At 42.6% G+C, this 27,408-nt stretch overlaps 1 protein-coding gene across 1 annotated transcript in view; it reads right to left on the bottom strand.

Moving 5' to 3' along the window:
* Positions 1-22,419, bottom strand: part of galnt16 (UDP-N-acetyl-alpha-D-galactosamine:polypeptide N-acetylgalactosaminyltransferase 16) — a 34,317-nt gene extending 11,898 nt beyond the window's left edge. The window contains exons 1-6 of the mRNA XM_069711587.1: positions 21,947-22,419; positions 13,875-14,056; positions 13,071-13,169; positions 12,908-12,975; positions 8,716-8,781; positions 3,800-3,921 (exon numbers count right to left, since the gene is read on the bottom strand). Coding sequence (XP_069567688.1) covers positions 3,800-3,921; positions 8,716-8,781; positions 12,908-12,975; positions 13,071-13,169; positions 13,875-14,056; positions 21,947-22,150 — 741 coding nt within the window. The 5' untranslated portion in view covers positions 22,151-22,419. The remainder of the gene's footprint in view (positions 1-3,799; positions 3,922-8,715; positions 8,782-12,907; positions 12,976-13,070; positions 13,170-13,874; positions 14,057-21,946) is intronic.
* Between the last annotated feature and the right edge of the window lie 4,989 nt (positions 22,420-27,408).

Raw genomic sequence — 27,408 nt, 5'->3', positions numbered from 1 at the left:
CACTGTTTCTGCAGGAGAAATGTTGCTTCGTTAAAACGCTGATTGTTTCTGGTGTTATACAAATAGTAAAATGTGAAGGACCTGCAGGTCTACAGGATGATTAACAGGATGAGAAGAGAAACATATTTCTGCAGCACAGAGTTATGTTCATTTTTCCCAACTTTCCTTTAATCTTTAAAATGACTGATGATCTAACAAAACACTGGTTGATCTGGTGACTTCAGACATGTGAGGAACTTGTTAACAGGTGAAACCTTTAAGGCATATTTGAATACTAGAATTGTTTGCATATCATGTTGATCTCAGGCGAGCAGGATGGTCTTATAACATGTTGGGCCACTTAACAAAAAAACCCTGAAAGTCATGGACAAGAAGTCACGTCAGAATTGTGATTAACTCGTACAATATAAAAAGTTTGACAACTTCATTGTGTGTATTAGACGTCTGCTGAGGAGCTTTGAGAAAATGAGTTGAACTTCACAGTCTGCTTTCAGAGGAGATTGTAGCTTCTCTTAAAAAAAAAAAAAAAAAAAAAAAAGTCAGCTTTTTCTTTTAAAGCCGTTAATAAATGGAACAATTTATTCATGTCAGTCTAAAAACCCGCACAGATTTCCACATCTTCTCCTGTGAAGTTAAAAAACACATCAGCTTTAATTTTACATTTGACAACTTGTTTTTATAACTTTGCATATATGGTATTAAATATTTTGATGTCATTTTATTGCTGTGGAGTGTCTTTGTTTTTTGGGTGTGTCTCTGCATACAAAACCTCTTTCCTCTTTCTGAGATGAATGTGTTTTGTACATGGTTAATAAACTAAACTAATAAGTGACAACGATAAATCCTTATCTACTGCTGCTTGAAACTTGCCTCACCACACCCTCATACATTTCTATGGTTTTAAAAAGTATTTAAAGAAATGATGCCACTAAAGAAGTCGGCTTCTTTTAGTCAGACTGCATTCGATCGTCATTGAACTCAAACTCTCCAATCAACAGATCGTTGTTGGAACTTAATCAATCAATAAATTCAAGCTCTTTTTGTTTGCTGCTCTGAGTGAACTAAGTATGATTATGTTTAAATGAAGCGCAACCTTCATCAGTCCCCCCGGAGGCCTCTATGAACTGTGGTCTGGGATGATCAGGGGCGCAGCGCAGATGAACTGTGGAGCGGCTGAATTATCACAGGCGCTCTGCTGAATGCCAGACTGAAAGATTGTAATGTGAAGCTGAGTGAGTCAGAACCGCCCGGAGCCAAAGAGACGGGTGAAACACAAACACCATGATGTGCACACACACACACACACACTCACAGCGTGTTGAGAGAATAAAACACGGACCACTTCGTACAGTAGAGACGTCTGAATATGTGGAAAGAACCCTTCAGTAAAGTCAGAGCTGCAGATAAAATCTTGTTGTTCCTTTAAAGGAGTTTAGGCTTTTTGGGAGATTAACACTTTTTTTCTTGCCAAGAATGAAATGAGAGAGACTCCATCCGAAGGCAACAAAATCCACCGACCAGCACATCTAAAGATCTCTAATTAATACACTACATATCTTTTTTGATCTGTACAAAAACTAAAAGGTTAAAACTTCACTTTTTTTGGTGAGAAACAGTCGAACACGGATGTGCTTATATCCAGAATTTATTCTATCCAGCAAACGCACAACGTCAGAGAGACGTTTAAATCATGTCTGTGTGCATCCGTCAGTCCAGAACCACTTTTGTACGTCTGGTAGACATTCAAGACGGGTTTAGTATCTGGACGTCTGACCAGGACTTCTCTTAAATGTCTCTGGATGAAGATGTCCATTATCTGCACATTTGGTTGGGACCTAATTTTGGACGAACCTGCATGCTGTCAGTCCTCTTTAACTGTTTTTATCAAGAGGTTAAAAAGATCGTGGAACCGTTATCTTCACAACACTTCGATAGATTTACAGCAAACCCGTATTAACTAGCACGACTTATGAACGTTCAAGTGCCACCCTCATTAAAAAGATGTATTTAAATGACAAAAACTATAATACTGGACGTGGACCTAATTCGAACGTTCAGCAAAGACGTTAAACTGATGGATGGTAAAAAGCGGCATCAATCTTTTCATCAAACTGTTGGCAAGAAAGTGAATTCCAACACCTTTCATTAAACGTCAGAGTGATGGACTATTTTCTGTGGATCAGGAAGCGAAGATGCTGCAAAAAAGCTCCAGAGGAGGAGAACGAGCAGACAATAGTTTTTGTGGATGAAATAGCTTTTTGTAGAGACAGACTCAGAGCAGAGAGGGAGAAACAGGGAGGGGACGGAGAAAGTGGGGCACACAGTGGAAGCAGCTCTGTCAGAGCGTCAGACACAAGAGACGCGATTACTGAGAGAAATATGAAATGAAAAGGCTCAGAAAAGCGAGCAGGAATGTGAGGAGGACGCAGTGGATTTGAGGAGCAGCTGCGCTGGTTGGAGTCCAGGCGAAGGTTAGTGATGTCACAGGGGGGAGGAGCCTCTTTCCACAGATACATCTCTCTTTATATCCACACACTCAGGTCTTATTAGGGGCTTCAATGCGATGGATTACTGAGTGGACAATCTCCCCTCCCTCCCTCCCTCCACCCATGTCAGTGCAGCTGAGGTGGAGACACACAGAGATCAGAGGACAGAAACACAAGAGACTCTCACACCGAACTGGAAACAAACGGCTGCTCAGAAATGAGGTAACTAACAGAAATACAATATTTTCAGCTGGACCGCAACAGAAGGGGGCAGGAGCTATAAAGAGTGTATCTGTCACTTAGTAAGGGACTTTTCAAATTAAAAGCCCTCCAGTTTCCCACGGGGTCCAACCATACACTGGGTTTCTTTCGGGAGGAGCAGGGGGTCCCAATCAAAGGGAAACACTGGATTTTATTAGTTAAATCTGATATTAGAGCACTTCAATTGAAAACCCAAAGAAATGCACAAAGAAAAAAAAAGCATAAAAGCAGCTTATTCGGTCGGTTTGGGTGGAGCTCAGCTATGTGAAAATATTTTAATTAACATGAGTGGCCCTCAGAGTTAAAAAGGTTAGAGACTCCTGCTTTAATGTGATGTACTGTATGGTCTCACAGCAACAGAGTGAAAATCCCCTTCTTTAAGAAGGCTGGCTGGGTTTTGCATTTCATCCTGTTCACATTGTCGTCTGGATGTGACGGTGGCGGCCCTGGTGGGATGCATTATTTGTATTTGTAGGACACAGCGAATTGGGAGAATCTGTTCACGGCACTAACAAAGAACGTTTTATTTGATCGGGAAGCAAATCAACAAGCAGCCGGAGGCGAGAGTAAACACAAACCAGTGCAGCAACACAACACACACCACAGGATACAACAAACCACTGCAGGGCTGTGTGTCCGGAATCCGTCACTTCTTCCTGTATAACGGACACTCAACAGGGAGAAATCTTTAAAATAAGATTATTAGTGTGCGTTGTGCGGATTAAAATGTCGAGTGATTTCAGCCCCAAGCGGATTGGGTGGGAAAATATGGCATCATACTCTTTCCAGAGTGTTACATCTGGTACAGTGTGACTTAAATCTGAGCTGAACAAACTCAGTGTTTATTTAACAAGACGCAAAGCCAATGTATGACATCACACACAATAAAAATCTGCCCTGAGAAGCAGCAAAACCCCCTGAAGTGTTTCACCACAGAGGAAAAAAAGCCTCCATACTTGTCCGACTGTGTGTGTGTGTGTGTGTGTGTGTGCGCGCGCTGCGCGTGTTAAGTGTCTCACTGCAGAGTGTGAATGACATTTTTTTTTTTTTACCTCTTTGACTCGTTGGATCATCGGCTGCAGCCAGTCGGTGTTCACCTCGCAGTGGCTGTCCAGGAAGGTCAGGATGGAGGCGGCGGCCGTGTTGGCGCCTCGCACGCGTGATCGGATCAGACCTGAGGAAATAAAACCAAAAAAACACACACAAAACTGAAGTCTCATATCGGAGCCGGCAGTTTTGTTAAAGTAGATTGTTCATGCAAAGTGAAGCTCAGGAAGAAATAAACAGTTTAGTTTGCAAGAGCATAAATAGTTTCTGCATGTAGGACAAATTCATTTGCATAAACTGATTTGATCTTTTATTCTTATATTATACATGTTCAGGGCATATTTTACATAAAGACTGGAGTTTGGAGCAAAGAAAGTTTATGCAAAAAGTTGAACAAATTACAGCTTTTAGAATTTTGTTGCACAGTTTGCAGGTTGTTTTTTTTAGCACAGCCAAATTCAGACATCGAACAAAACTGTTTAATACTTTGTTCTTGATTGTTTTAAACATTAAAATGAATATTTTCTCCCAATATGAGGACATTATTTTTCAAAAAATACTTTCTCTTTAAAGAAAACGTTTAGTTTTTATACTTATTTGGTCCCACTGATCCTAAATAACCAGGAGATATTATAAATTCATACAAAATTAAAGCTCAGGTCTGAGGAGGTACTTGGATTTGTTTTTTTAAGTGACAAAACACTGTATGTGTCCGTGTGTTTGTTTAAATTTTGACAGTCTGATCGGAGAGTTATGAAGAAGTTGCACCATTTTGAACGATAGTCACATCTGAAGCAGCCGACAGTATAATTTAAGACGCCGTGAAGTTACTCCTAAAGTGGTTTTGGACCCCTATGACGGAACAAAAATCTGCTACATAACTTTATATCAATATAAAATTGTTTGGTTTTGAAGGGGTTATTTTTAGGATTAAATGTCAACTAAAGTGCTCTCGTTCTTCGCCCTGTCTTGCACACTTCTGCTAAATGCATCGTTATTATCTTTCCTTCCCACCGACGCCTCCGAACAGCTGCCGGTGAGCAGGTGTGAACTTGTTGCTTCAGGTATGGGCTGCATGTATACATGTGCCAGGAAAGATCGTGACGTTTTTCCAGATGGCTGCATGATGCCTCTCTCTCCTCGTTGAATTATTGAACGTCACTGCCGAACGGAGAGGAGCTGTTTGATCTTCTACGTTTAGAAGTGCTGATTTGTATTGGCTGCAGACTCTTCTGCTCTATTTACAGGTCACACAGTGCTTTCTATATGCACCACTGAACAATGCAACGCAAGGTGGGTCCTCCTGAACGATCAGAGGGTTTATTTATCCTCATTAAATTTATGTTTTTCTTTTTAGAGAGAATCATTAGTGTTTCCGGGATGTTTATGTTCGACTTGAGCTGGCAAAGATTCTGCAGAACAAACAGCCTTTAGAAATGAAAGCGATTAATTGGATTAGTCTGAAGTGGATGCCGCGGTGTGTCTCACTTTTTGCCCGAGCAGCCACATTAACTTTCTTGTTTGTTTGTTTTTTCAAAAAAAGTGTTAATTTGGAGCTGAGAGAGAAAAATCTATTTTCAAAGCAATCATTTTTAATAAAAACTGAATTCCTGCAAGCGACGACCATAGAGGTGTCATCAAAAGTGCATCTCCAATCAGAGTAATTTCACAGTCAACACGGGGATCTGTACACGAGGTTAATTTTCTTTTTGTTTCCTCCAGCATCCAAAGATAATTAAACAGATGGAGCTCATTGTCTATTCTAGAGTCAAAGATCAGTAAAATAACAGAAACTTGTTTGTGGTTTTTTGACGAGTATAAAAGAATAAAAACATTCCCATATAAAAGTCTATAACGTTCAGCTGATTATGTGTTTCTGTTAAATTGATCTATATTAAACGCAATGCCTGATGAAGACGTCATCTCTCTCAGGATAATTTATAGCACAAATTTCAGCATCTACAGCTTCCATCACGAGGAGAGATGAAAAAGAAAATAAAGATATATTTGTGGCATAAAAAAATACGAATGGTGGGGGACGGATTGATTATTATCTATATCTATTTTAAAACACGTAAGGTGGTAGATTCAGGTTTGTCTCTGACATCCTTAAACAACGCGTGTGCAGCCCAAAGCTGCCAAGAATAAATCGGGTTTAACTGGCTCAAAAAGGCTCCTGCTGGTACCGAGGTGCCTCGTTAAACCTTCTGTTGTTGTTGTTGTTGCTGGAGGTGATGTTTTTCTCCTGTCACGGTGGAGTTTTAACCTGCATTTGTGGATGCAGCGATGAACTGTGTTCAGAGACTTTTCAGAAGTGTTCCTGAGCCCACTCAGTGATTTCCACTACAGATTGGTGTCTGTTTTTAATGCAGTGCTGCCTGAAGGACTTAAGAGTGTTATTTAATGTCATTTACACTGATATTCATGCTGTAATTTATGCATGGTTCACTTTATGACCTTCAGTTCTTGGTCACTTCAGGATTGTTGCTCCCTGCTGCTTTTTTCCACTCACATTGTAATATTTTATTATATCTTTCTATTAAGTACTTTTACATAATTGCTGTTTGCATTGGTCTCAAATTGTCTTTTACATCATTTTTCTGTCCGTGTTGTTTACACCTGTCTGTCTCATTATCAGTCATCTGTGAAGCACTGTATGAACTTGTGTGATATACTGTATAAATGAAGCTGAAAGTCAATTTAATGTTGGTGTAAAAATATTGAACATTCAGATGTTTATTGACCGGATATTCAGGCTGACTTTCATCCCTAATTACAAAGTGTGCCCCTTCGCTCCTGTTTGTTGTAACTGTGGGTACATTTCATGCTTCAGTGCTCGATGACCTCTGGTAGCAGTTCGACACATTAAAAGGAGAGAAAGTCAATGATGCCTGAAGGTGTGAAACCATTAAGAACCGAGATCGATTCAGTCACGTGGACGGGGACGAGTCTCTTTAATGTTGTCTTTATAAGAATCTCGCCACATTTTGTCATAGAACTTTTTGAATTTGGTCTTAAAGGTAAACTTCAGCTGCCAGTCGGGAAGCGCCAACCTGAATCCGCCATGTTTTTGTCAGCATGTGGTTTGTAATCCGGAACAAAGTCGTTAGTCTGCAGTGAGAGCAGCAACCTGCGATGACGAGGGATCCTCATTAGACAAACAAACAAACAAATAAGGTCCTTTTTGGTAGTCTGGCTGAACTTTTTGTTGTTGGAGGATTTAATCGGATTTGGAGATTAATTTAAATCAGTTCAGAAACCTGCGACTCAAAAAACAACGGCATGTAGTTTTAATGAGAATGGAAAGAATCGTTGCAGTCGCCAAAATAAATTTGAAATGTCAGGTGTTCACACCTGCGTGCAGAAAATGAGAAATTCAAATGTAGCAGATGCTCATGTGTGGGTTGGGATATAATTGCCTTCTGCCTTCTCTAAATTCAGTCTTGGCAAATAGAAATGATCTACTTTTGGATCCTATAGAGAAACTATACACTGCAGGAGTTTCAACTCTTTCTTTTTCTTTGATATAGTGGGAAGTCTCTTTGTTTCGGTCGTAGATTGTTGATGTGCTGGTAAAGGTTTTGATAGAAAGGATATACAGTTGTTGTCCCTGTTAGAGTTGAAACTATGTATTGCTGGACAGAAAATGGATGCAAAACTATTCTGAAAATCTTTTTTTTTTTTTTGTAAATTATAAAGCAAGAACACCAAATGTTCGCCAGTTGTGTGACGATTTTCTCCTTTTCTCTTTTTATTTCATATAAAGTTTCATGTTTTGGGTGTTTTTCTTCATATGTTATTAACATATTCACCATAATGCGCATAATTAGCACTAATTAAAACAATTAGCATCTAACCATTAAAAACTGGTGGTTTTTTTGCAGCTTCACTGAAACCCAATTTGTTTGTCTTGTGAACTCAAAATCTGAAGAAACCTTGAAGAAACTTGGCACAAAGATTAACTTGGTACTAACGATGAACTGATATACATTTTGGTGGTCAAGGTCAATATGACCTCATGTTTGTCCCATATGTCAGTCTCATTCATGTGATAGTGATATCTCAGTAACACCTCGAGGTAATTTCTTCGTTCACTTGGACTCAAGGAAGAACTGATAAGATTTTGGGGGTCAAAGGTCAAGGGGCACTGTTACCTCACATTGACCCATGCTTGTAAACACAATATCTGGGGAATGCCTGGTGGGAATAAGCGTCTTAAATTTTTATACAAATGTTCACTTGGCCTAAATGATGAAGTAATTTGATTTTGGTGGTTAAAGGTCAAAGGTCAAGAACAACTTCAGGGACCTTCAATAGATTTGGCCCAAAAATTCCCTTCTACTCAACCATGAAGTGAATAGATTTTAGTGATTAAAGGTCAGAGGTCAGGGACAATATGACCTCATGTTCATCCTATCAGTCAGTCCCATTCTGGTGAATTCGATATCTCAAAAACGGCTTCAGGGAATTTCTTTAAATTTGGCACAAACATGCACTTGGATTCAAGGATGCATTGATTAGAATTTGGACAGACATGCATGTACACTACAATTCGAGTGGTTAGCGGCGGCATATGCAACTGCTGGGTGGTCATTTTATTTAACTTTAACTGATATAATTAATTATTTATTTAGCTTTCCTCTTCAATAACTCTTTTTAAATGTCAGTTTAATGGATTTCTTTCTTATTTCAAGTTAGAGTGTGTTTTTTTAAAGTGCTGCACAGCTTGCCTTCATTCGTCCTGGTGGAACATCTTCTCATCATGTAGAGCACCTTTAAGCGCCGTCTCTTTTCCATTAAGCCATTTTACCGCCTCCTCCCCTCTTCACACACACGCACACGCACACACACACACACACACACACACACACACACACACACACACACACACACACACACACACACACACACACACACTCACCTTCTCTCCTGCCGTTCCTGAGGCAGCGCACTTTGGGGATCTGAGAGAGCAGCTGGCAGTCCTCAGCTGGAGGAGGAGGAGAGCAGAGGAGATGTCATGGTGGAGGCCGAACACACACCAAGAAAAACATCATCACTCACACACTTACATGAATTTAGTGCACTTAAACACACATAAACACGAGGGCAGAGTTACAGACACACACCCCTGTAGTAAACACTCATTTACACTCATCAGTTCTCCATTACAACTCAAATTGCAATAATCAGAAACATTAACACAAGAGAAAAGACACTCAAACAAAAGAGATGCATTTCACAGGATAATTCAATTCAAAGTTTGTTTTCCATAAACAAATCCAGCGAGCAGCTGCATTCCCGTCATCCCAACCTCCTTTTTCCTGCACATCCTCACAAACGACATGCAAACGCAGGTCCACGCACACCTGAGAGGATTAGCATTAGCAGCAGAGAGTGTGAGTGTGTGTGTGTGTGTGTGTGTGTGTGTGTGTGTGTGTGTGTGTGTGTGTGTGTGTGTGTGTGTGTGTGTGTGTGTGTGTGTGTGTGTGTGATCTTGATGAGGGATTGCAGCAGGTAGATCAAGCCCTCCCCTCCCGCAGCCACACGGCCTTACATTCACAAAAACAAGCATGACAAGTCATAATCCGCTTTGATTAAATTCACCGTGTGTATAAACCTGTTTGTTTACATTCAGGCTGTCGTATCGCAGGGGATGAGACTGAGAGTGTGTGTGTGTTTGTGTGTGTGTGTGTGCACTCGTGCTTTAGTGGCGCTCTTATGGGGGGACAGCTGGTGTGTGTAGAGACGACTCTTAACCACTCAGGGAAGAAGAGCCAAAAGTCATGGATCACATCCACTGAGCAGATGTTGTATACTTTTAGCCAGATTGTGTGTGTGTGTTTGCACGTGTGTACATAAAGTACGTTAGCGTTTATTTGCATTTATTTGAATATGTTTCATGCTCACATAGGAAATTAAGCATAAGCATTTTTTTTTACTGCTATTTTATTGCTTTTTATTATTCTATTATTATCTTATTGCTTCCTGTATGCTGCTGTAGCGGAAAAAAATTCCCCTTGGGGATTAATAAAGTAACTACCTAACCTAACCTAACCTAAAAGTCCCAAACGACATAAAAGAATTAGCAAATTTAACAGTCGATGGAGGCTAACAATGCAATGCACAACAAAAACAAAATTTAAAACCTGCTCCCAGCTGATGAAAACAAAAAACAGCAACAACATCAAACATATAAAGTGATAAAAAAAACAAAAAAAACCAGGAGAAACTTGTTTGATTTCTATCAAACTTAAAGTTTGGTGGACGTAATGTAGGCCTCATTTGTAAAATACAGCAAAATCCACTGTTTTCTTGAATGCTAAATGCCAAACTAGTGTGATTCAAACATTAGTATGAAGTTTTACTGCAGTTCACACTACTGGAGTCACATGCTATCGTTTAGACTCGCAGTCAAGATCGCTGTCCTTGACTGAGGACGACGTCCGTATAATTAAGGCAAGCCTTAACAGGATTACACTCAGCCATGGCGAGCTCTCCTCCTCTTCCTCCTCCTCTTCCTCCTCCTCCTTTTCCTCCCCAGGCTGCTGCTAACCGACATCCTCCATCACCTCTTCCGCCCATCTGCCTGCCGGATCACATCTATTGATAAAGCAGCTCGCACTCTCGCTGCCTCAGATGACTGTGTGTTTGAACTCCGCCTGCAGTCTGCACACTGGAGCCCTGATTCTAACATATTGATTCATTTCATTATCATCTTAAAATAGTCCAAATCTTTGAATGTCTTGACACAGAAAACCCACACATGACAAGTACGACAATATTGTTTTAAATTGGTGTAAAGAATTTAGACAAAAGCAGCTGAACCTCTGGAAATACAAACGTCCAGAATAGAAAATCACCGTTTAAGGGTATTTGGTGACCTTATCAGTGTCGAGTTGTGTTTCTGGCCACGTTAAGAATATAAATCCAATTCCCCTTTCAGCCACTAACTCCTGAGGGGAATCGTCCGGCTCTTCAGATGCTAAATGTTGTCATGTTTGTCTGTTTGATGCTCGGATCTGAGCAAGAAGTGAACCATCAGTTATTAAGAGTTTCTTCTGCAGCTTTAAGCCGCTATGAGAATATGTTAGGGTGAACTAAAACAGCCACACTGCAAAAAAGCTCGGCAAAAATACAGTAAAAAAATACGGACTCTGACTAAATCCTAGTGGAATGAAAAGGTTTAGGTTTAAAAAAATTAAAAATAATTAAAAAAAACCAAAAACTCATGGAAAATATTTACTGACTTTGTATTTAATGAGAGAAGTTGAATGGGAGTCTATGGAGCCGGAGGCTTTTTGGAGCCCACCTCTAGTGGCACTCGGTGGTATTTCAGTTTAAGGCTCTTCTGCATTGGCCTCATTTTTCAGACCCAGAAGCTACGAACACTTTTATTGACAGTTTATTCACTTGTGTTTTTCTTTACAACTGGAAATAAATTGAAAATAAAAAACAAGAGGTTCATAAAACATATTTAGTACTTCTTCTGTATATTTGGAGGAACACGACCGCACTGAAGATGGAATAAAGCGTGTTATAATGGAGACCTGGCTGTTTCACATGTACACCAGCTCTTTGTTTTGTCTTTTCTCAGTGGGGATCAGCGAGATTTTTAATGAAAACACAACATTGAGAAGCAGCAGCACAGCGAGACCACAGAGAAGAGCCGCAGAAACAAACCAGTCGGCCGACGGAAGGTTCGAAGCTCGCAGCCACAGCTAAAAGCCACGGACTGTGTTTGAAACCGCTTCACGTGATAATTAATGCTGGAGGTGGTCTGCTGCAGGAGGAGCGGGTACAGCTAGACTGGCAGCAGCAGAGCGGGAATAAAAGGAGGTAACAGAGCGCTAATAAAGCTCTCACTGCTGCTGCTGTTCAGATGTCTGGCCAGCTCTGACACCTCCGAGCGTGTCTGCATGTGTGTGTCTGACTGAATGTAGGTCGCTGTGTGTTCCCACAGACAGAACATTCATGTGGTGGTAATTACAGAAAGGCCTGAATGAGCTCATGTGATTTCTCGGCCTGCTGCTGCTGACAAAAAGGGGAATAATCACTAAAGTGTGGTTATCCTCCGCTGCCACAGTCCCGGTCAGTCACGTAAAAACACAACCGGCTCTTCATGGTGCTATTTAAAAACGATTCAACTCCTCGTTTTCTAAATAAGTCAATTACTCTGCTAATTTTCTTCGACATTAAGAGCAGCTCATATCTTCCGCTGCTGTGTTTTTTTGTATTTCCCTCAGCTGTATAAAAAAGTAAAACTCCTCCTCGGGTTGCGTTCACTTCTGATTCAGTTTCTGATTTTTTTCTGTGATGTAAAAACATCACTGTGACACGTCTTCAGGGCCCCACCCGTCTCCTGACATTATTCCGCCGCACATTTCTTCCGATTATTCGGGTTTTCTCGTCGTCCCGGACGTTCCTTTGACATTTTCACCGCACACGCTCAGAGCAGATGTAACAGAGCAGCAGCACACCTGGATGTCTGGGTCACAGCCAGGGGTTTAGAAATATGAAGGCTAAAGGTCAAACTAAATATCAGTAAATATTTAGTTCATTAGAATGATTTTGTCATGCTTTCTGAAAATGTATCTCGCTTCATGATGGACTGATAAACAGTAAAATTACAGAAAAACACCAGGATCCACCTTTAAACTGTAATAATAGATTAGTTTGCTACAGAGGCAGCAAACAAAACCATTTATACACTTTTTTGTCTTTATTTGAGTGATATAAGCACATGTCACAAGTGCATTTAGGACGTGTCTGAATAAACTTTTTCGATTTTAACGGCGGCTCAGGAGAATAAATTATCCTTAATTAATCAGAGGTGTGTTTTGGCTGTAATATGAAATGTTGTTCCTAAATGTGTCTGGTATCTGAGCAGGGAGTTTTTTCTCTGATGCGGATGAATGAAAGTGAACCAAAGCAGTCACGTTGTAAACTGTAAAACCAAAACAAGAAGCTAAAAGTCCCTAAAATGCTGAGTAAAGCCAAAGAAAAACAGAGAAACACTTTTTGCACCCAGTTATGTGATGATTTGGCTGCTTTAAAGATAACAACAACAAAAAAAGTGTCGGAAACGTTACAGCGTGAACATCATAAAAACTCACAGTCGGAGCTGAAGTCGTCTATCAGGATGATTTCCTGAATCAGAGGAGGAGGACTTCTCATCAGGACACTGAGAGGAAGAGAAGCAGAGAGGTGACATCAGAGGCAGAGAAACACGAGGCGGCGTCACCGCCACTGTCGCATCGAGTCGTGAAGTCGTGTTACCTTTTGATGGTGCGGAGCAGCGTGGAGCGAGCCTCGTTGTGGAAGGTGATGATGATGCTGGTGGAGGGAAGGTCTGCGTCATAATTCAGAGCCGCACACCTGCGGAGAGAGAAGAGAGTCACACGGGTCTGATGATCCACCACGCTGCCCCGTCGCCTCGGCATCGTTGCCGTAGTGACGTGGGAAATATCCAGTTGCCCGGCAACAACTGCACACATCTCTGACCCGTCCTCTTTAATCTGCTGCTGGGAGCTTTGAGCTCAGGTCAGGAGACATGAAGCTGAAATATAAAATGCCTCCGATCGTTTGTTTACAGAAACAAAACAAAACAACAAAAGACTGAATAAAACAGCCACTTTTCATAAGAAAAATAAACTTGAAATTGGATTTTGTGCACAGTTTTTTTTTTTTTTAGCAGCTTTTAAATATTTCTGATTGCTGACGTCTTTGTTTGCATAAAATAAAAAGCTGAAAACTCAGCTTCTGTATGTAACTGCTTTATCAGAGCTTGTATCTTGTTTATTTGTCTGTTTATGACTCTCTTGTGTCTGGTCCTGCTGGTTTATGTCTCTGGAGCAGCACCCAACCTGCTCTGCATGAAAGAGGTTGAATCGAAAATTAACATTTAAAGGTCTAAAAAAAGCTCTGAGAAGTTTAAAAGTAATCCAAGACAACTTAAGCTCAAATGAAGCCAAATTTGTTTTTATAACAACTCCAAATCCATTAGCTGGATTAGTGGCTGATCCACCTGAACAGATTAATGGAGGCAGACAGCACATGGGCCGAGGGGTCAACCCGGCTCACCTGTAGTGTCGGGTGTCTCGGATGGCCCGCTCGCCGCCCAGTCGGTCGCTCTCCTGCAGGTTGAAGGCATGCTCTCTGTACGGATCATCCCCCGGCTTCAGCTGCTTCGCTGCCAGGTAGGCCTTGTCGTCGAAGCCGCCCAGCAGCTGGCCCTGCTGCTCGACCCGAGGGAGCTGGGTCACCTGCAGGGGGAGGGGGCACGACAAGGTGTGCTGAGAAAACCCGGGACACACAGACCTGCACGAGAACACCAATCTCCAACGGATCCGGCATAAAATCCTCCACAGATCTCACGTCGCTCAGAACGAAACGTATAAAACGGGTCTTTTTCAACACAGTGGACTTCAGGCACCTTCAGCATGTGAAGGACACAGCAAACATATTTTATTTGAATGCAACTTCCTGAACTCCCACACCAAGTAAATGCAGGAAGATGATAATGAGCTCGATTATTTGTGAGTGTTGCATGGTGTCCACGAAACTGTTTCCTTAAATATCTGGAAATTATCTTTGGATTTAAGAAGGAGTTTTTTTTTCTTTTTCTCATCGCTGCCTTAGAAATGTGTCTGCCTTGCCGTATGGACTTTTAAAACCTAGAGCCGATCAAAGTGATGGACATGGTCTCAATATGTGGGACGGGGGATAAAAATGCTAGTCACCTCACTGCCTTCAGTTCCACCAAAACAAACAAATGCCACACTGGTTGCTCGAGTTACGCCAAATCATCCTCGCAAACAAGCAGTTAACATCAATGGAAAAAAAACTTGGACCCCATTTACCATAAATCTTCATCTTCATTTTGCCTGTTAGCAAATACCACTAAACCAGCTTCATCTCCATACCCAGACTTTTATTTTTGTTGTTACTGAATCAGATTGTTCGAGTCCTGACCCCTTTTTTTTTGTCCAGTTTTGAGACAGATTTCTTGGTGTCGTTCACTTGTTTTGCACCAAAATTTAAAAAAAATAAATAAATAAATAAAAAACGGGGATAAAATGGAAACATCTGTATAATGCAAATTTATGTCGCAGTGAGAATAAATGATAAAAATGAAGAATATTTAAATTATTTACACAAGAAAATCCTCTTTCTGTCACTCATCTGTCACACAGCAGCAAAACTCCACATTCATCACTTTTATCAACAATCTGTGATTTCTGCTGAAAGACACATGAAACCTCAGAGCGGCAGCTTTGGTTTGATGTTTTTTTTGACCATCTGTCTTCATGAAAAGTCTAAAAACACTTTCTGTGTGTGCATCTCTAACTTTTATATTCTGTTTCAGGTATCATCTGTCAGGGGACTTGGGATGAAAAATAGCCTCTCTGCACACTCTGCCACGCGGTTATTAACGTGCCCTTGTTAAATAAGCCAATAAATAAATTTGCTCTGACTTTTTAATCCAGTCTGAAGTGAAGTATCGGCCCAAATGATTAAAATGTAAATGCAATTTTCTTTATTCAGGTCACCGTGTCAGTGCGAGCGTGGAGAGATGGGACGGGCGCTCATCAAATCAGAATACAAAGTCACAAATCCTCGGTAATTAATGGGTTTTCCCCGCAAGGAGCTTTAAAAGTCGGCGGGCGAGTGGGAGGCTGAAACAGCTGATGAATACACAAAGACAGACGGGAGTAGCTTTCATCAAACACGAGTAAAATAGATGAGAGAGAGAAATAAAGGTTGGGCTCTGCGCTGCTTTGTGGAAAGTCATGTCGTTGGAGGATTTGGAGAACCTGGTTCAGGTGAGACTGACCTCATTTTCAGGCTCCCGAGAGGAGCAGGGTGAAATGAGGCCGAAGAATTCGAGCATGTCTGCAGTGCACAGCTAAAGAGGCTGAAGGGAGACCTCTGGGTTTAAAGCGGCAACTGATATTTTATATAATAGATCAGGTGACGCTGTCAAATGTGACAAAATATATCCCTCAGTGACTTTTAGCTCTTGTTTTGGCCGCCCTCACTGTTCACATTTTGTGTCAAACTCTGTAAATGGTCAACAGAGACCCTTGAAATGCTTCAGAAAGTCTACGGCGATGAAGCGAGGAGCCGGGCGAGGTGTTCCAAGTGACATTCACGTTTTAAGAGGGGTGGAGTTTCACTGTCCAAGACCGAAGAAGGCGCGTCAGGTCAGGAGACACCAGGTGGGTTTTCTTTGACGTTGGTGGGGTTGTGTCAACGTGAATTTGTCCCCCATGCAGACTGTCAACACCGAGTTCTACTGGGACCTTCTGAGGCGTCTGAGGGAAAACATTCGCTGTGAACTACCTGAACTGTGTCGCCATGGCAACAGGGTTCTCCCACATGACAACACGTGGCTCGCAGCGCGTTGAAAACGCTCAAGTTTTTTACTCTCAACAACTCAATCATGTTGATTTGATGGTCAAAGGTCATAGGTCAAGGTCATCATCTCAGGAACGCTTTGGACTTTGGGGATAAAGTGAGGAGACTTTGGCGATCATAGGTTGCGACTTCATGTCCATCCCCTACTGCGAACACAATATCTCAGAAGCGTCTCGAGGGAAACAAATGTGGCACAAACGTTCACCGGGACTCAAGGATGAACTCGTTAACATGACGAAGTGATGACATTTTATATCAAAAAGGTCAAAGGTCAACTTCACTGTGGCATCATAACATTTCGGTCCATTATTCAGCACCATAACTGAAGAGCAGACGAGGAGACTGTGATCATATGTCACATGGTGTTCACCTTGAAACTGCTAATTGACAGCTTTGTTTACTACCAATCAGCTTTATTGGCCAAACACGTGACAACATTTTAATTCTTCACTACATATATGATATCAGTTTGGACAGATACAGAGGTAAACTACGACTTCAGAGGTTGGCTGAGGCAGTAATTCTTCATGAGGCAGCAGCTACTAAAGAGCTCAGTTTCCTGTCCGCCACATCCCTCGATAATCCTCAAGTATCATCATGACTGAATATTAAAAGGTACAAAAAGATGGCACTCGGAGGATAATAAGACAAAAATAACAGAAGGCACTCCAAGGTCTCGGTCCGCTGAATTAAAGATGAACATGGTCTGGAAGATGAACGCGTGTCTGCTGGCTCTCTGAGGTCCAGTTTAAAAGATTCGACAAATCATGCACACGTGCACGCTCGTGCACGCACGCGCGAGTCAAATCTGGCCGACTGGCCAGAGACGCGACGCTGCCCTGCTGCTGCTGCTGCTGCTGCGGCCGCGTGACAACGGATGATGGAGTCCACAGAGTGCACACAGCGTATCGGATCATGTGGTGCAGGGTTGAGCCCTAATTCTTTCAAGAAACTAAATCAGTCTCCCTCAGCAGCAAATGTCATCAATTAAATCATTAAAAGTGCAGAGTCATCATGCACACTTTACAGACAAGCAATTAAAAAGGTGGAAATAAATCAACCTCAGTTAAAGGACAGGGTTTAAAAGTGATCACAATGAAACAACATCAATGACAGAAAGAGATTCGCAAAGACTCGACTGAGCGCTGATGAAGGCGGAAACAAAATGAGGAAAGATGGATTTTTTTGTCTTAATTCAAAGATTTCAGATTTGCCATACAGCAACCAGCAGTGACGTCACCCGTCGGCACCATCTTGCTAGTTCGGAGCGATTTGGAGCAGGAAGTGACCATATTTGGACGGACTGGGGGAGGAGCCAGCGGTGGATCTGACTGATCTGATTGGAAACCTGACGATACTGCGTCCCGCACACCGATAGCTGTAACCTGACTGCACCACAGGCTTGTCAATCAAACAGACACGCCCCCCCAGAAACACGTCTTTTTGAAGTTTATTTTCGAATGAATGAGGGATTATTTTCAGATGGACCTCCAGAACACTAATAAGAAGGAGTGACTTTAGCTAACAACACCGAGATAACTGGTGAAGACATTTTACTGACGTCTCTAGTGGCCCTCGGTGGTATTGCAGTTTACCGCACTTCTACATTAGCTTCACTTTTCAGACCGGAAAGCTCCGTCTACTTTTAAATGGTCTATGGTTTCTACAGGGTTTTGTTTTCCGAAAGCACGTGACACTGATACTCTTCCCACCAGTGGACGGGTGTGTGTATTGCAGCGATGGAACAGTTATGGTTATTTAACATGAGAGATTTTCTCTACTGGCTATTCATTCTTATTTGAGCCGGGATAAACTTAACTGGAAAAAAGATGGTGTCATGTCTTAGTTTGAACCAAGCAGGATTTAACAACACTTAGGACAATCATATTTAAAGAAAACACACACACACACACACACACACACACACACACACACACACACACACACACACACACACACACACACACACACACACACACACACACACACACACACACACACACACACACACACAGGCCTGATGAAGCAGAGTTACGGTAACAAATGTGTTTTTTTTTTTTTTTGGTACTTTAATTTGCCCGTCACACATTTTGCAATCAATAAATCAAAGCGTTGAGCAGTGAAAGTTGAGCAGCATCACAGTGGAGCTTTGTGCTCTCACCAAACCTTCAAGTTCATGCATTACTGTAATGGAACATGCAGATAATCCGAGCTCAGACAAGATTGTTAACAGCACATTTAACCCAACTCTCTCGTGAAGTGTTTATACAGTCACATGTCAGATAAAAAAAAAGTTGTTGCCGAGTTAGTGTAAAGTCAGGCGCCTGCAGAGATAGATATCGAACAACGAACAGTAGATTGCACAAGCGAGAAACTTTTAAGTGGGTTTAGAAAGTTTGACCAAGCATGAATCATATGGGAGTGGTGACGTGAAGTAGAATTGGAGGATAAGAAGGAACTGATTTGGCTCTGTGGTCAGAGGTTTTACAACATGTTGATGAGGAGGAGGCCGCGGCAGCAGATGTGCAGCTCAGGAGACGCATGTGAATGTTTGAAATTGAATTAGACGAAGAACAATGTTCACACACTTCGTTACTGCGCTGGGAAATTAGAGCGAGAGAGCAGCCGGTCCAGACATCTTTCACAGATGATGTCATTAGTGAATCAAATGCAGCTAATGAACACACTTAAAGAGAAAGAAAGAGACACAGAGAGGAGAAGAAGAAGAGGAGGGACTTAAGGAAGGGAAGTACGGAAGGATAGGACAAGAAAAGTGAAGCACAAAACGTGAATAAAGAAAGAGGGCGATGAACAAAACAGTAAATAAAGAAAGAGCAGGAATGGAAGAACAAAACTAGAAGAGGAAAAAAGGGAAGAACAGAAGGGACACACGGAAAGAATGAGAATATAAGCAAGACAGAAAGGCAAAAGGAAGGAAGAAAAGAAGTAGAAAAAGATGCTTTTATGGATGGAAAAGAAAGAAACAAAGATAGAAAAAACAAGGAACAGAGGAATAAAAGGCATAGGAAGAAAGAGGGAAGGAAGAAAAACAAGAAAGAAAGAATGAAAAACAAAGTAAGCCCTCCTCTCTGCAGCAGCCTGCTCCGGGTGAACGGTGCGACCCAGTCGAGCGGCGCTGGCAGCCGGCGAGCTTCAGATCAGATTACCAGAACAAACTTCAGTTTGGTGACAAAGGTGAACGACCTGCTGAATCGACCCCACAGAAACAAACCTGCTGAACCAAAAGGGGAACGCTTCACTTTCAAACACTCAGATCTAAAGTTCAGAGAACGACCTGAAGAGAAGTGACGTCTGTAACTGATGTCACATGTCGATCATTCAGAGTGTTTCCATATTCGTCTGCAGCCTCCTCCGATCATCACTTTACTCTCAGCTTGTGTTTACACACTTATGAAGACCACAGCTTCCTCTCCTCTTACATACGAGGACACCGCCGCCACAGCAGCTCCTGAATTATTAACGAGTGTGAATGACGCTTTAATGATGCGGCTGCTGCTGCTGGTCTGAAACATCATGACATGTTGGCACACATCCCCGAGCCCAGCTGAGACGCTTTTATTGGTCTCGTAAATTCTGAAAGGGTGCGGTGTTTTCTCAACAGCCCTCACATGTCTGTCGATATTTCACTGATTGGTCTGTCAGGGGGAGCAGCTGTAAGTATCTGTAGAGGGAAAGGAGCTATGTTTGGTAATATTGGGGGATTTTTGGTCGTTCTTCCTCAAACAAAAGAAAGTCAATAAAACTCTGGGTCAACACAAACTGCCATGTCATGTTATTGAAATCACATGACCTCTCAAATGTCCTGACGCTCAAAGCTGTTCGAGTCTCAGACCGCATATAAACTGTGTTCTATGAGGAAGTGCCACAAACTGCAATACCACCAAGTGCCACTAGAGGTTGGCTACAAAAAGCCTCCGGCTCCATAGACTCCCATTTAACTTCTCTCATCAAATATAAAGTCAGTAAATGTTTTCCAGCAGTTATCTCAGTATTATTAGCTAAAGTCACTACTTCTTATTAGTTTTCTGGAGGTCCATCTGAAAATAATCCTTCATTAATTAGAAAATAAGCCTCAAAAAGATGTGTTTTTGTCTGTTTGATTGACAGGGCTGTGGTGCAGTCAGGTTACAGCTATCGGTGGGCGGGACATAGTATCGTCAGGTTTCCAATCAGATCAGTCAGATCCACCGCTCGCTCCTCTCCCGGCTTGTCCAAATATGGTCACTTCCTGCTCCAAAACAACAAGATGGCAACGGCTGAAATGCCGAACTCGAGTTTTCAGAACGGATGTTCACCCCAATGATGACGTGACATCACGATTGGTTGCCACACAAGGTGATGTAAACATAATCTGTATTTGTTATTTCAACTAGATTTTGAAACTGTCCCACTTTAGGAAATATGTTTGGAAAAGTGGGATAGTGTTATTTGCCAATGGAGGACACTGCTTTTCGAAGGGGTATAACAATGTTTCTATTTAGGTTTTTATTCCTCTAAAGCATTATTTTATATAAAGGTGAACTGGAAAATAATATTTAATAACTGGGGGTGAAAGCACTACTGTTATCTTTATTTTGTTAAATTTTGGGGTTGTACGAAGGGAGTTTTTGTTGCCTTTTAAAAGGTAGCAAAATTAAAAAAAAAAAAAAAAAAAAAAAACATTTAATTGATTATAGCAACTTCATAAATTAGTTGTACTTAATTCTGTGTATTATTGATTAATCTAATGGGGTGTATTTCAGGGTACAATGGAAAAGTATTGAAGAAACAAGACAAAGACAAGACCGCCACACACACTGAGAGGCAGGAAAGGAACCGGGGAAGGAAACTGAACCTGCAGGATTAAAACCTTTTAGTGAAGTGGATCACAGAGATTCAGTCATTGATGATTCAGTATCTGTGAATCTATTGAAGAGTCATGCCCTGCTTTACTCAATGACTATTTACAGCATTGAAAGCACCAAGCAGCCACAAGTCCTGGATCTCTTTACACTTAATGCAACAGAAAGCCCGCAGTCAAGTCGACTAGATATTCTGATCCGAGCTGGCAGGGACCCAGACACAGTCCCGGGTCCCGGCATGCACGGTTCAGACCGAATCTGGATACGGGAGGTGACGGAGAGCCGAGCCGGACGACCGCCACACCTCCAACCGCAGGGTCTACCGGAGGTTCACTCCTCCGTCCTGGTGAGGAAACAACACGGACCTGAGCTACCTGAAAACAGGCCTTTAATAAGAGGCAGGGCGCCTCTTCATGCCCGATCCGACCTGAAAGCGCGTGTTTTTCACCTCACATGCGCCGTCCAGGGAAGGTATCGGCATAATATGGTTTACCAGGCGTTTGCGCACGACGCGCAGGACTTATGGAAAGCCTCTTACTGGTACTTGGGTTCCTCTCAGGCTCGAGTGGAAGCCCAGAGTGGCAGGAAAACGGCACCAAACGGGGTTGGAGGTCAAACCGGAGCTGCAGCCTGTGGAATAAAGACGGCACCGGGAGGGGGCTGCTGGAGACGGTTCGAGCCAGAAATGTCCCTGAAGCACGTTCCTGCTGTGACAGCCAGCTGTGCACCTCCACCTCCATCCTCCACGTTTCACACACACACACGCACATCAACATGCAGCACACACTCTCCTGCAGCTCGGCGCCTCCAGCGACAGCCCCCCTTCCTTCCCCCTTTCTCCGCATCCCCCCCCGCGGCCGAGCTCACACTCACTATCAGCGGGATGGTCCTGTCGTCCCGGTGGATCTCCAGCCGCCCCCCCGGGACCACATTCTGCCCGTGGCCCCTGCCGCGAGTCTGCGACGCCGACGACGACGGCGAGGACTGGGGTTTGTTGTCCTGCCACAGGTAATAAAACGTCCCCAGGATCCACGCGACGGTCAGAATCGCGATGGCGTTGGCCCGTATCCTGCGCATGGTGAGTCCATACGGAGGGCTGCGGAGGCGAGCCCGGCTGGTTCAGGTCCGTCCGCGGCAGAAGGTGCAGCCTCCCCCGCCGGTGATGGGTTGAACCGCAGCGCACACAGACAGCTTCTATCTCTCCGCGAGCACAGCGCTGCCTCTCTGCTGGGATTTGCGCACTGACAGAGCCGCGGTCCTAGCGCCGAGTCATATCATCCCCCTGATCGCTCGCGCGCTCCCGCACGCTCACACATTATCCATCTGGTGGCTGCACAAGGAGAAGAGGATGTCCAATCTGCGCCCAGCAGCTGAGGTGTGGGTGCAGATGATCTGGGGGAGGAGAGGAGGAGGAGGAGGAGGAGGAAGAGGAGAAGGAGGAGGAAGAAGAGGAAGAGGTGATCCACTCCTCCTCTGGTTATTTTAACCTTTCATCCTTTGGTTTTTATTCCCTCTGCGGGTCATCGGAGGCTGTGGTTGGTTTTACTTACAAGAACGTCACCTCTTTCCCTTTAAAACCCGGAGCCCGTCCCCTCGTTTCAATCTGCTTGTATAATATAGCATTAAAAGCAGCGGGAGGGAGAGTCATAAGAACATCCACTGAGGTCCTTCCGTTCTGTCAAGGTACATTTTAAGAGCCACTTTTAACTCCACCAGTGTGTACTTATTTGGCACCTAATTTAAGATTTTATATTCAATAAAAAATAATCAGTTTAAGAAGGTTTAGTTCCCCAAAACGAATTAAATTCACCTGATTGACCCACAACATGACATTTCAGTGCAACAGTTAAGTCTATTCTGCAAAAGGATTTTTTTTTTTTTTTTTTTTTACTTGGATCGCCTACAAAATATTCATATTAATACAAGTATTTTTGTCAAAAATCAAAACATTTGGCTGGATTTATGTAAAATAAAAAAAAATCACAGGGAAAACATATGTCAGCAAATAAATGTTCTTTTATTAGTTTTATTAAATTATCAAAGTCACGTAATAAATTAACTGATAAATTCTCAGAAAACCAAGAAAATTGTCCTTCAGCATTTTTTTGTGACCCATTCAGGCACAGTTTGTTCTGTTTATGTGACATAAAACAAAGGAAAGCATCAGTTTTTCACATTAGAAATTCATAAAACTGATAAAGTATTTTTGTTTAAAATGTAAATTGATCAAAACAATCACTTCATGGAGTTGTATTTATGTGCCTAAAAAAACCTAAGCAAGAAAAAATAAACCAATTTGTCTCCTGTGTACTCAACCACGCAGATAGTTTTTGGTTTTATTAGTTTTATGTCTCAGAGTTTCTAGGTGAAGGAGGTGAATGAAGTTTCATTTGTGGTGCTTAAAATGGACCATACGGCAGTTTTAAAAGGGATTATTTATTCTGTAAACAGCAGTTTAAATGGAAATCTGAGCAAATAAAACCCAAACTATGAGGACAGCACACATGCAAATAAGAAAATATGTTAATTTGTACGAACTGACCCTTTAATTTCTTCCACCCGGTTTCCCTGGCAGCCAGACTCCAAATGAAATCTTCACATTTACTGCAACATATGCATCCTGGCTGTATAAGAAGACTCATTATTCTGCCTATGCATTTTAAATGATGCATTTTAAATGAAGAGCCTCCAGCTCACAGCGAGTGAATTAAGCAACCCAGCTGAATTGATCATGAAGAAGAAGAAGAAAAAAAAGAAAAGAAAACAGCAGCATGAATATTCAACTCCTCCCGAGTTAACTCTGGATTTGCACCGATGACCTCTTCAGCGTTCGGATAAATCAGAGGCTCATCTGAATACATTAGAGCGAGAGGACCCGTCTCCAAAATCCATAACTGCCTTTAAACGTCTGCACACACCAGTGGAGAAACCAGCAGTGCAGCAACACCCCAGAGGCACAAACAGAGCCGAGGAGGCCGAAAGTTTCGCATCTCATTCTGAGTCTGTGTGAGAAGAAACATGAAAAACAGCCCACAGTATGAGCTCATCACCCGACCCCACCTCACAACAGAGTGAGTGAGAGTGAGTGTGCGTGTGTGGGGACAGGAGGGTGGGGGGTGGGGTGGTCAAATGAAATCAATGCATGAGAGAAAAATCCATCTGCAGCTGTGGACTGTTATGTCATTAATCTGTGATGCATTCAAGCAATTATTTAGTGATGAAACAGTCAGATTAATTACTTTCTGGATGATTTTTCTATCCAATAGTCGTCATCTGCATTCTCACCAGGTCAGGTGTATATCCTTTAGGAATTATAATTAACTACTTTATGCTTAAAAAGAAAAGGTTTTGGGCTGCTAAAACCCTTTTGCTCCTTGAACGAACACTTTTTCTGCACTGAATCTGAATTAAACTGCATTTAGTCAACAAATGTTAAGTTTTAATAATTGATGCAGCCACAAAGCTTCAATCTTTAACTCCTCTCTTCATCAGTTAGTTTAATCGCTGCAATAGAAACACACTCGAGGTCTGAGACGCTGCAGGCGGAGGCCTAGCCTCGGTGTCTGCCGTCTCTCTGAAGCTCCGTACTTTGAGGTTAATCTCATTATACGTGGAAGCCTTCTATTCCCCGTCTCCCATCCCACGGATAGAGAGCCATCAGCCAGCGTTATATATCCCGCCCCGCATGCAGCATGTGTTTATGGAAAGGGAAAGGTCACCGGGGTCAGAGTCACATCTGGCTCCGGGCTGCCAGATATTTGTCTTCATCGGTACGGACAGGGCTGCACCTCTCGCGGCTCTGCTGTCACTGTTATCTCTGGGAGAGACAGTGACGCCCCCGAAGCAGGGGAGAGGTGGGGCGGAGGGGGTGGGGGGGGCAGATAAAGTCTCTGTACATCCAGAGAAGGAGATGATGAAAAAAATAAAATAAAGCACACAGCAGTCAGGGCGAGGTGTGCCCACTCTGGACCCGGCGACCCGGTTTTTATCTGGCTCGGTAGGATTAGAGGCTGCAGAGTCGGTCTGGGACAAAAGCTCCACATTCCTCTGCTGGCTGTGAAAAGCCCCGAACGTCTCCTCGAGATCTCACAACATTTCAACCAGGAGTTGTTGAGAGATTTCAGTCTTTGGGCGAGCTGAAGGTTTCAGGTAAACCACGGAAAATATGACAACATTTATGTATTTGCACACAATCTCTGAAACTGGTAGCAGTTACCGGGAGCGTGTGGGTGCGTGTGGGTGCTCTGCTGCGTCCTTGAACGGAAAAAAATCTGCGCGAGCTGGAGGGTTTCTGTCCTCCAGCGAAGGAGAAGAGAGTCGAGATGTGATAGTTACCGACAAAATCCTGCAGCAGAATGGACGTCTCATTTTTATTTACTCGCCTCCCCGAAAACAGAGTACACAAAATATAAATCATCACATTTTAAGGTGAAGAATTCCTTTAAAGTCAACGAAAACACTACTGTGTGTGTGTGTGTGTGTGTGTGTGTGTGTACTGCAGACACTCCCACAGACCGTTACCAGCATTTTAGTTCCAGCGAGAAACACTGCTGGCATTTCAGACAACTGTGCCAAAATAGTGAATAACGAAGAGTGTGAACACACACACACACACACACACACACACACACACACACACACACACACACACACACACACACACACACACACACACACACACACACACACACACACACACACACACTTTCTTGACTCTGAACACAGAAGTCTCAGTAGCTTCTGCATCTTTGCGCACACATCCTGCAGAAAGACGGGAAGAAAAACAGGCTTTAGTGTAAATACACACACACACACACACACACACACACACACACACACACACACACACACACACACACACACACACACTTTCTTGACTCTGAACACAGAAGTCTCAGTAGCTTCTGCATCTTTGCGCACACATCCTGCAGAAAGACGGGAAGAAAAACAGGCTTTAGTGTAAATACACACACACACACACACACACACACACACACACACACACACACACACACACACACACACACACACACACACACACACACACACAGAGACAATCCTGTAAGCCTCTATGGAATTCCACTGTGATAATTGTGTAAACTCAGCCAATCGCCTCTCAGCTGTAACCGGTGATCATCGAGCTCTAAGATGTACAAGTTCATTCTTGTGTGTGTTTGCATAATACACACACACACACACACACACACACGGATCAGGAATGTATCTGAGCTCCTGTCCCGATGCGGAGGTCGACTCACAGGTTTCCCAGGCGGCTAGGCTGCAGACCAGAGAGCAGCGTTCACAATGAGCAGCTTTACTGAGTCAACATGTGTGTGTGTGTGTGTGTGTGTGTGTGTGTGTGGGGGGGGTGTTAATAAAAACTGAAGACAGGACAGTGGAATCAAAGACGACAAAAACACCCAGCGCGACTTCTGGGAGTGAAACTGACTTCTCTGCTGTCAGATCTGTGGTCAGCGTGTCGCAAGTAAACACACAAACACACACACAAGAAAACACACAAACAAGTAAACACACACAGCTGTGAGGAGATCCTTCAATAGCAGACTGAAAGATAAGACTCACCCCTTTAATATCTCTGAATGATGCCATTAAAACCACATTCACATGAAGTCACACGACCGATGATTAAATGTTCTCCGCTTGTTGTTGTTTTGAGACTTTAAAAGCTCAAAAGTCTTAAAAGGAATATTAATTCGGTTTGTTGCCAAGAGAAGCGAGAAGATCAACGACTCCTAAAGCTAGGAGGTTGTTATCTCTGTATTAAAACAGACAAAAACACTTAAAGCTAAAGTTCAGCAATTAACAAGTCTTGTTTTTTTTTAATGATAATTGGTACCCTTTTAGTCACGTGAGGAAGAATCCACCAACCAGAACCTCTAAAATTGATTTAATCCAAAGAAAAACGGAGGCGGTTTTTCCTTGTTTCCGGTCTTTTTGCTGAGCTAAGCTAACTGATAAAGACACAAGAGGGAAGCTGATCTGTTCCCCTACATGTTTGCCAAAATATAGCTGTTTGTCTTTAAAGACTTTAAGGATGTTTCAACCACATCTTGCCTGAATTGGCCAAGTGGAAATCTTCAATCATGTAGCAGCAGAAATCCTGCTGATTTAAAATGGTTTAAACCACTTTAACAAGCCGATACCACAGAAACTCTCACAGCGAAGTGGTATTTCTTTCCTTTTCTTCGGCCTGTAGGGGAACATATTTGTCGAATCACTACGTGCTGCACACAAATAACAAAATGCTTCCAAGCTTTTAGTCTTCTTCAGTAAATAAAGACGAATGAATGTCGATAAATGCATCATGTCACGAC

This window comes from Brachyistius frenatus, unplaced genomic scaffold (assembly GCF_029030835.1).
Source record: "Brachyistius frenatus isolate BFR_SWC_R1_liver_20210118 unplaced genomic scaffold, ASM2903083v1 Contig_102, whole genome shotgun sequence".
NCBI lineage: Eukaryota > Metazoa > Chordata > Actinopteri > Embiotocidae > Brachyistius > Brachyistius frenatus.
This window is presented reverse-complemented; position numbering and strand designations above follow the sequence as displayed.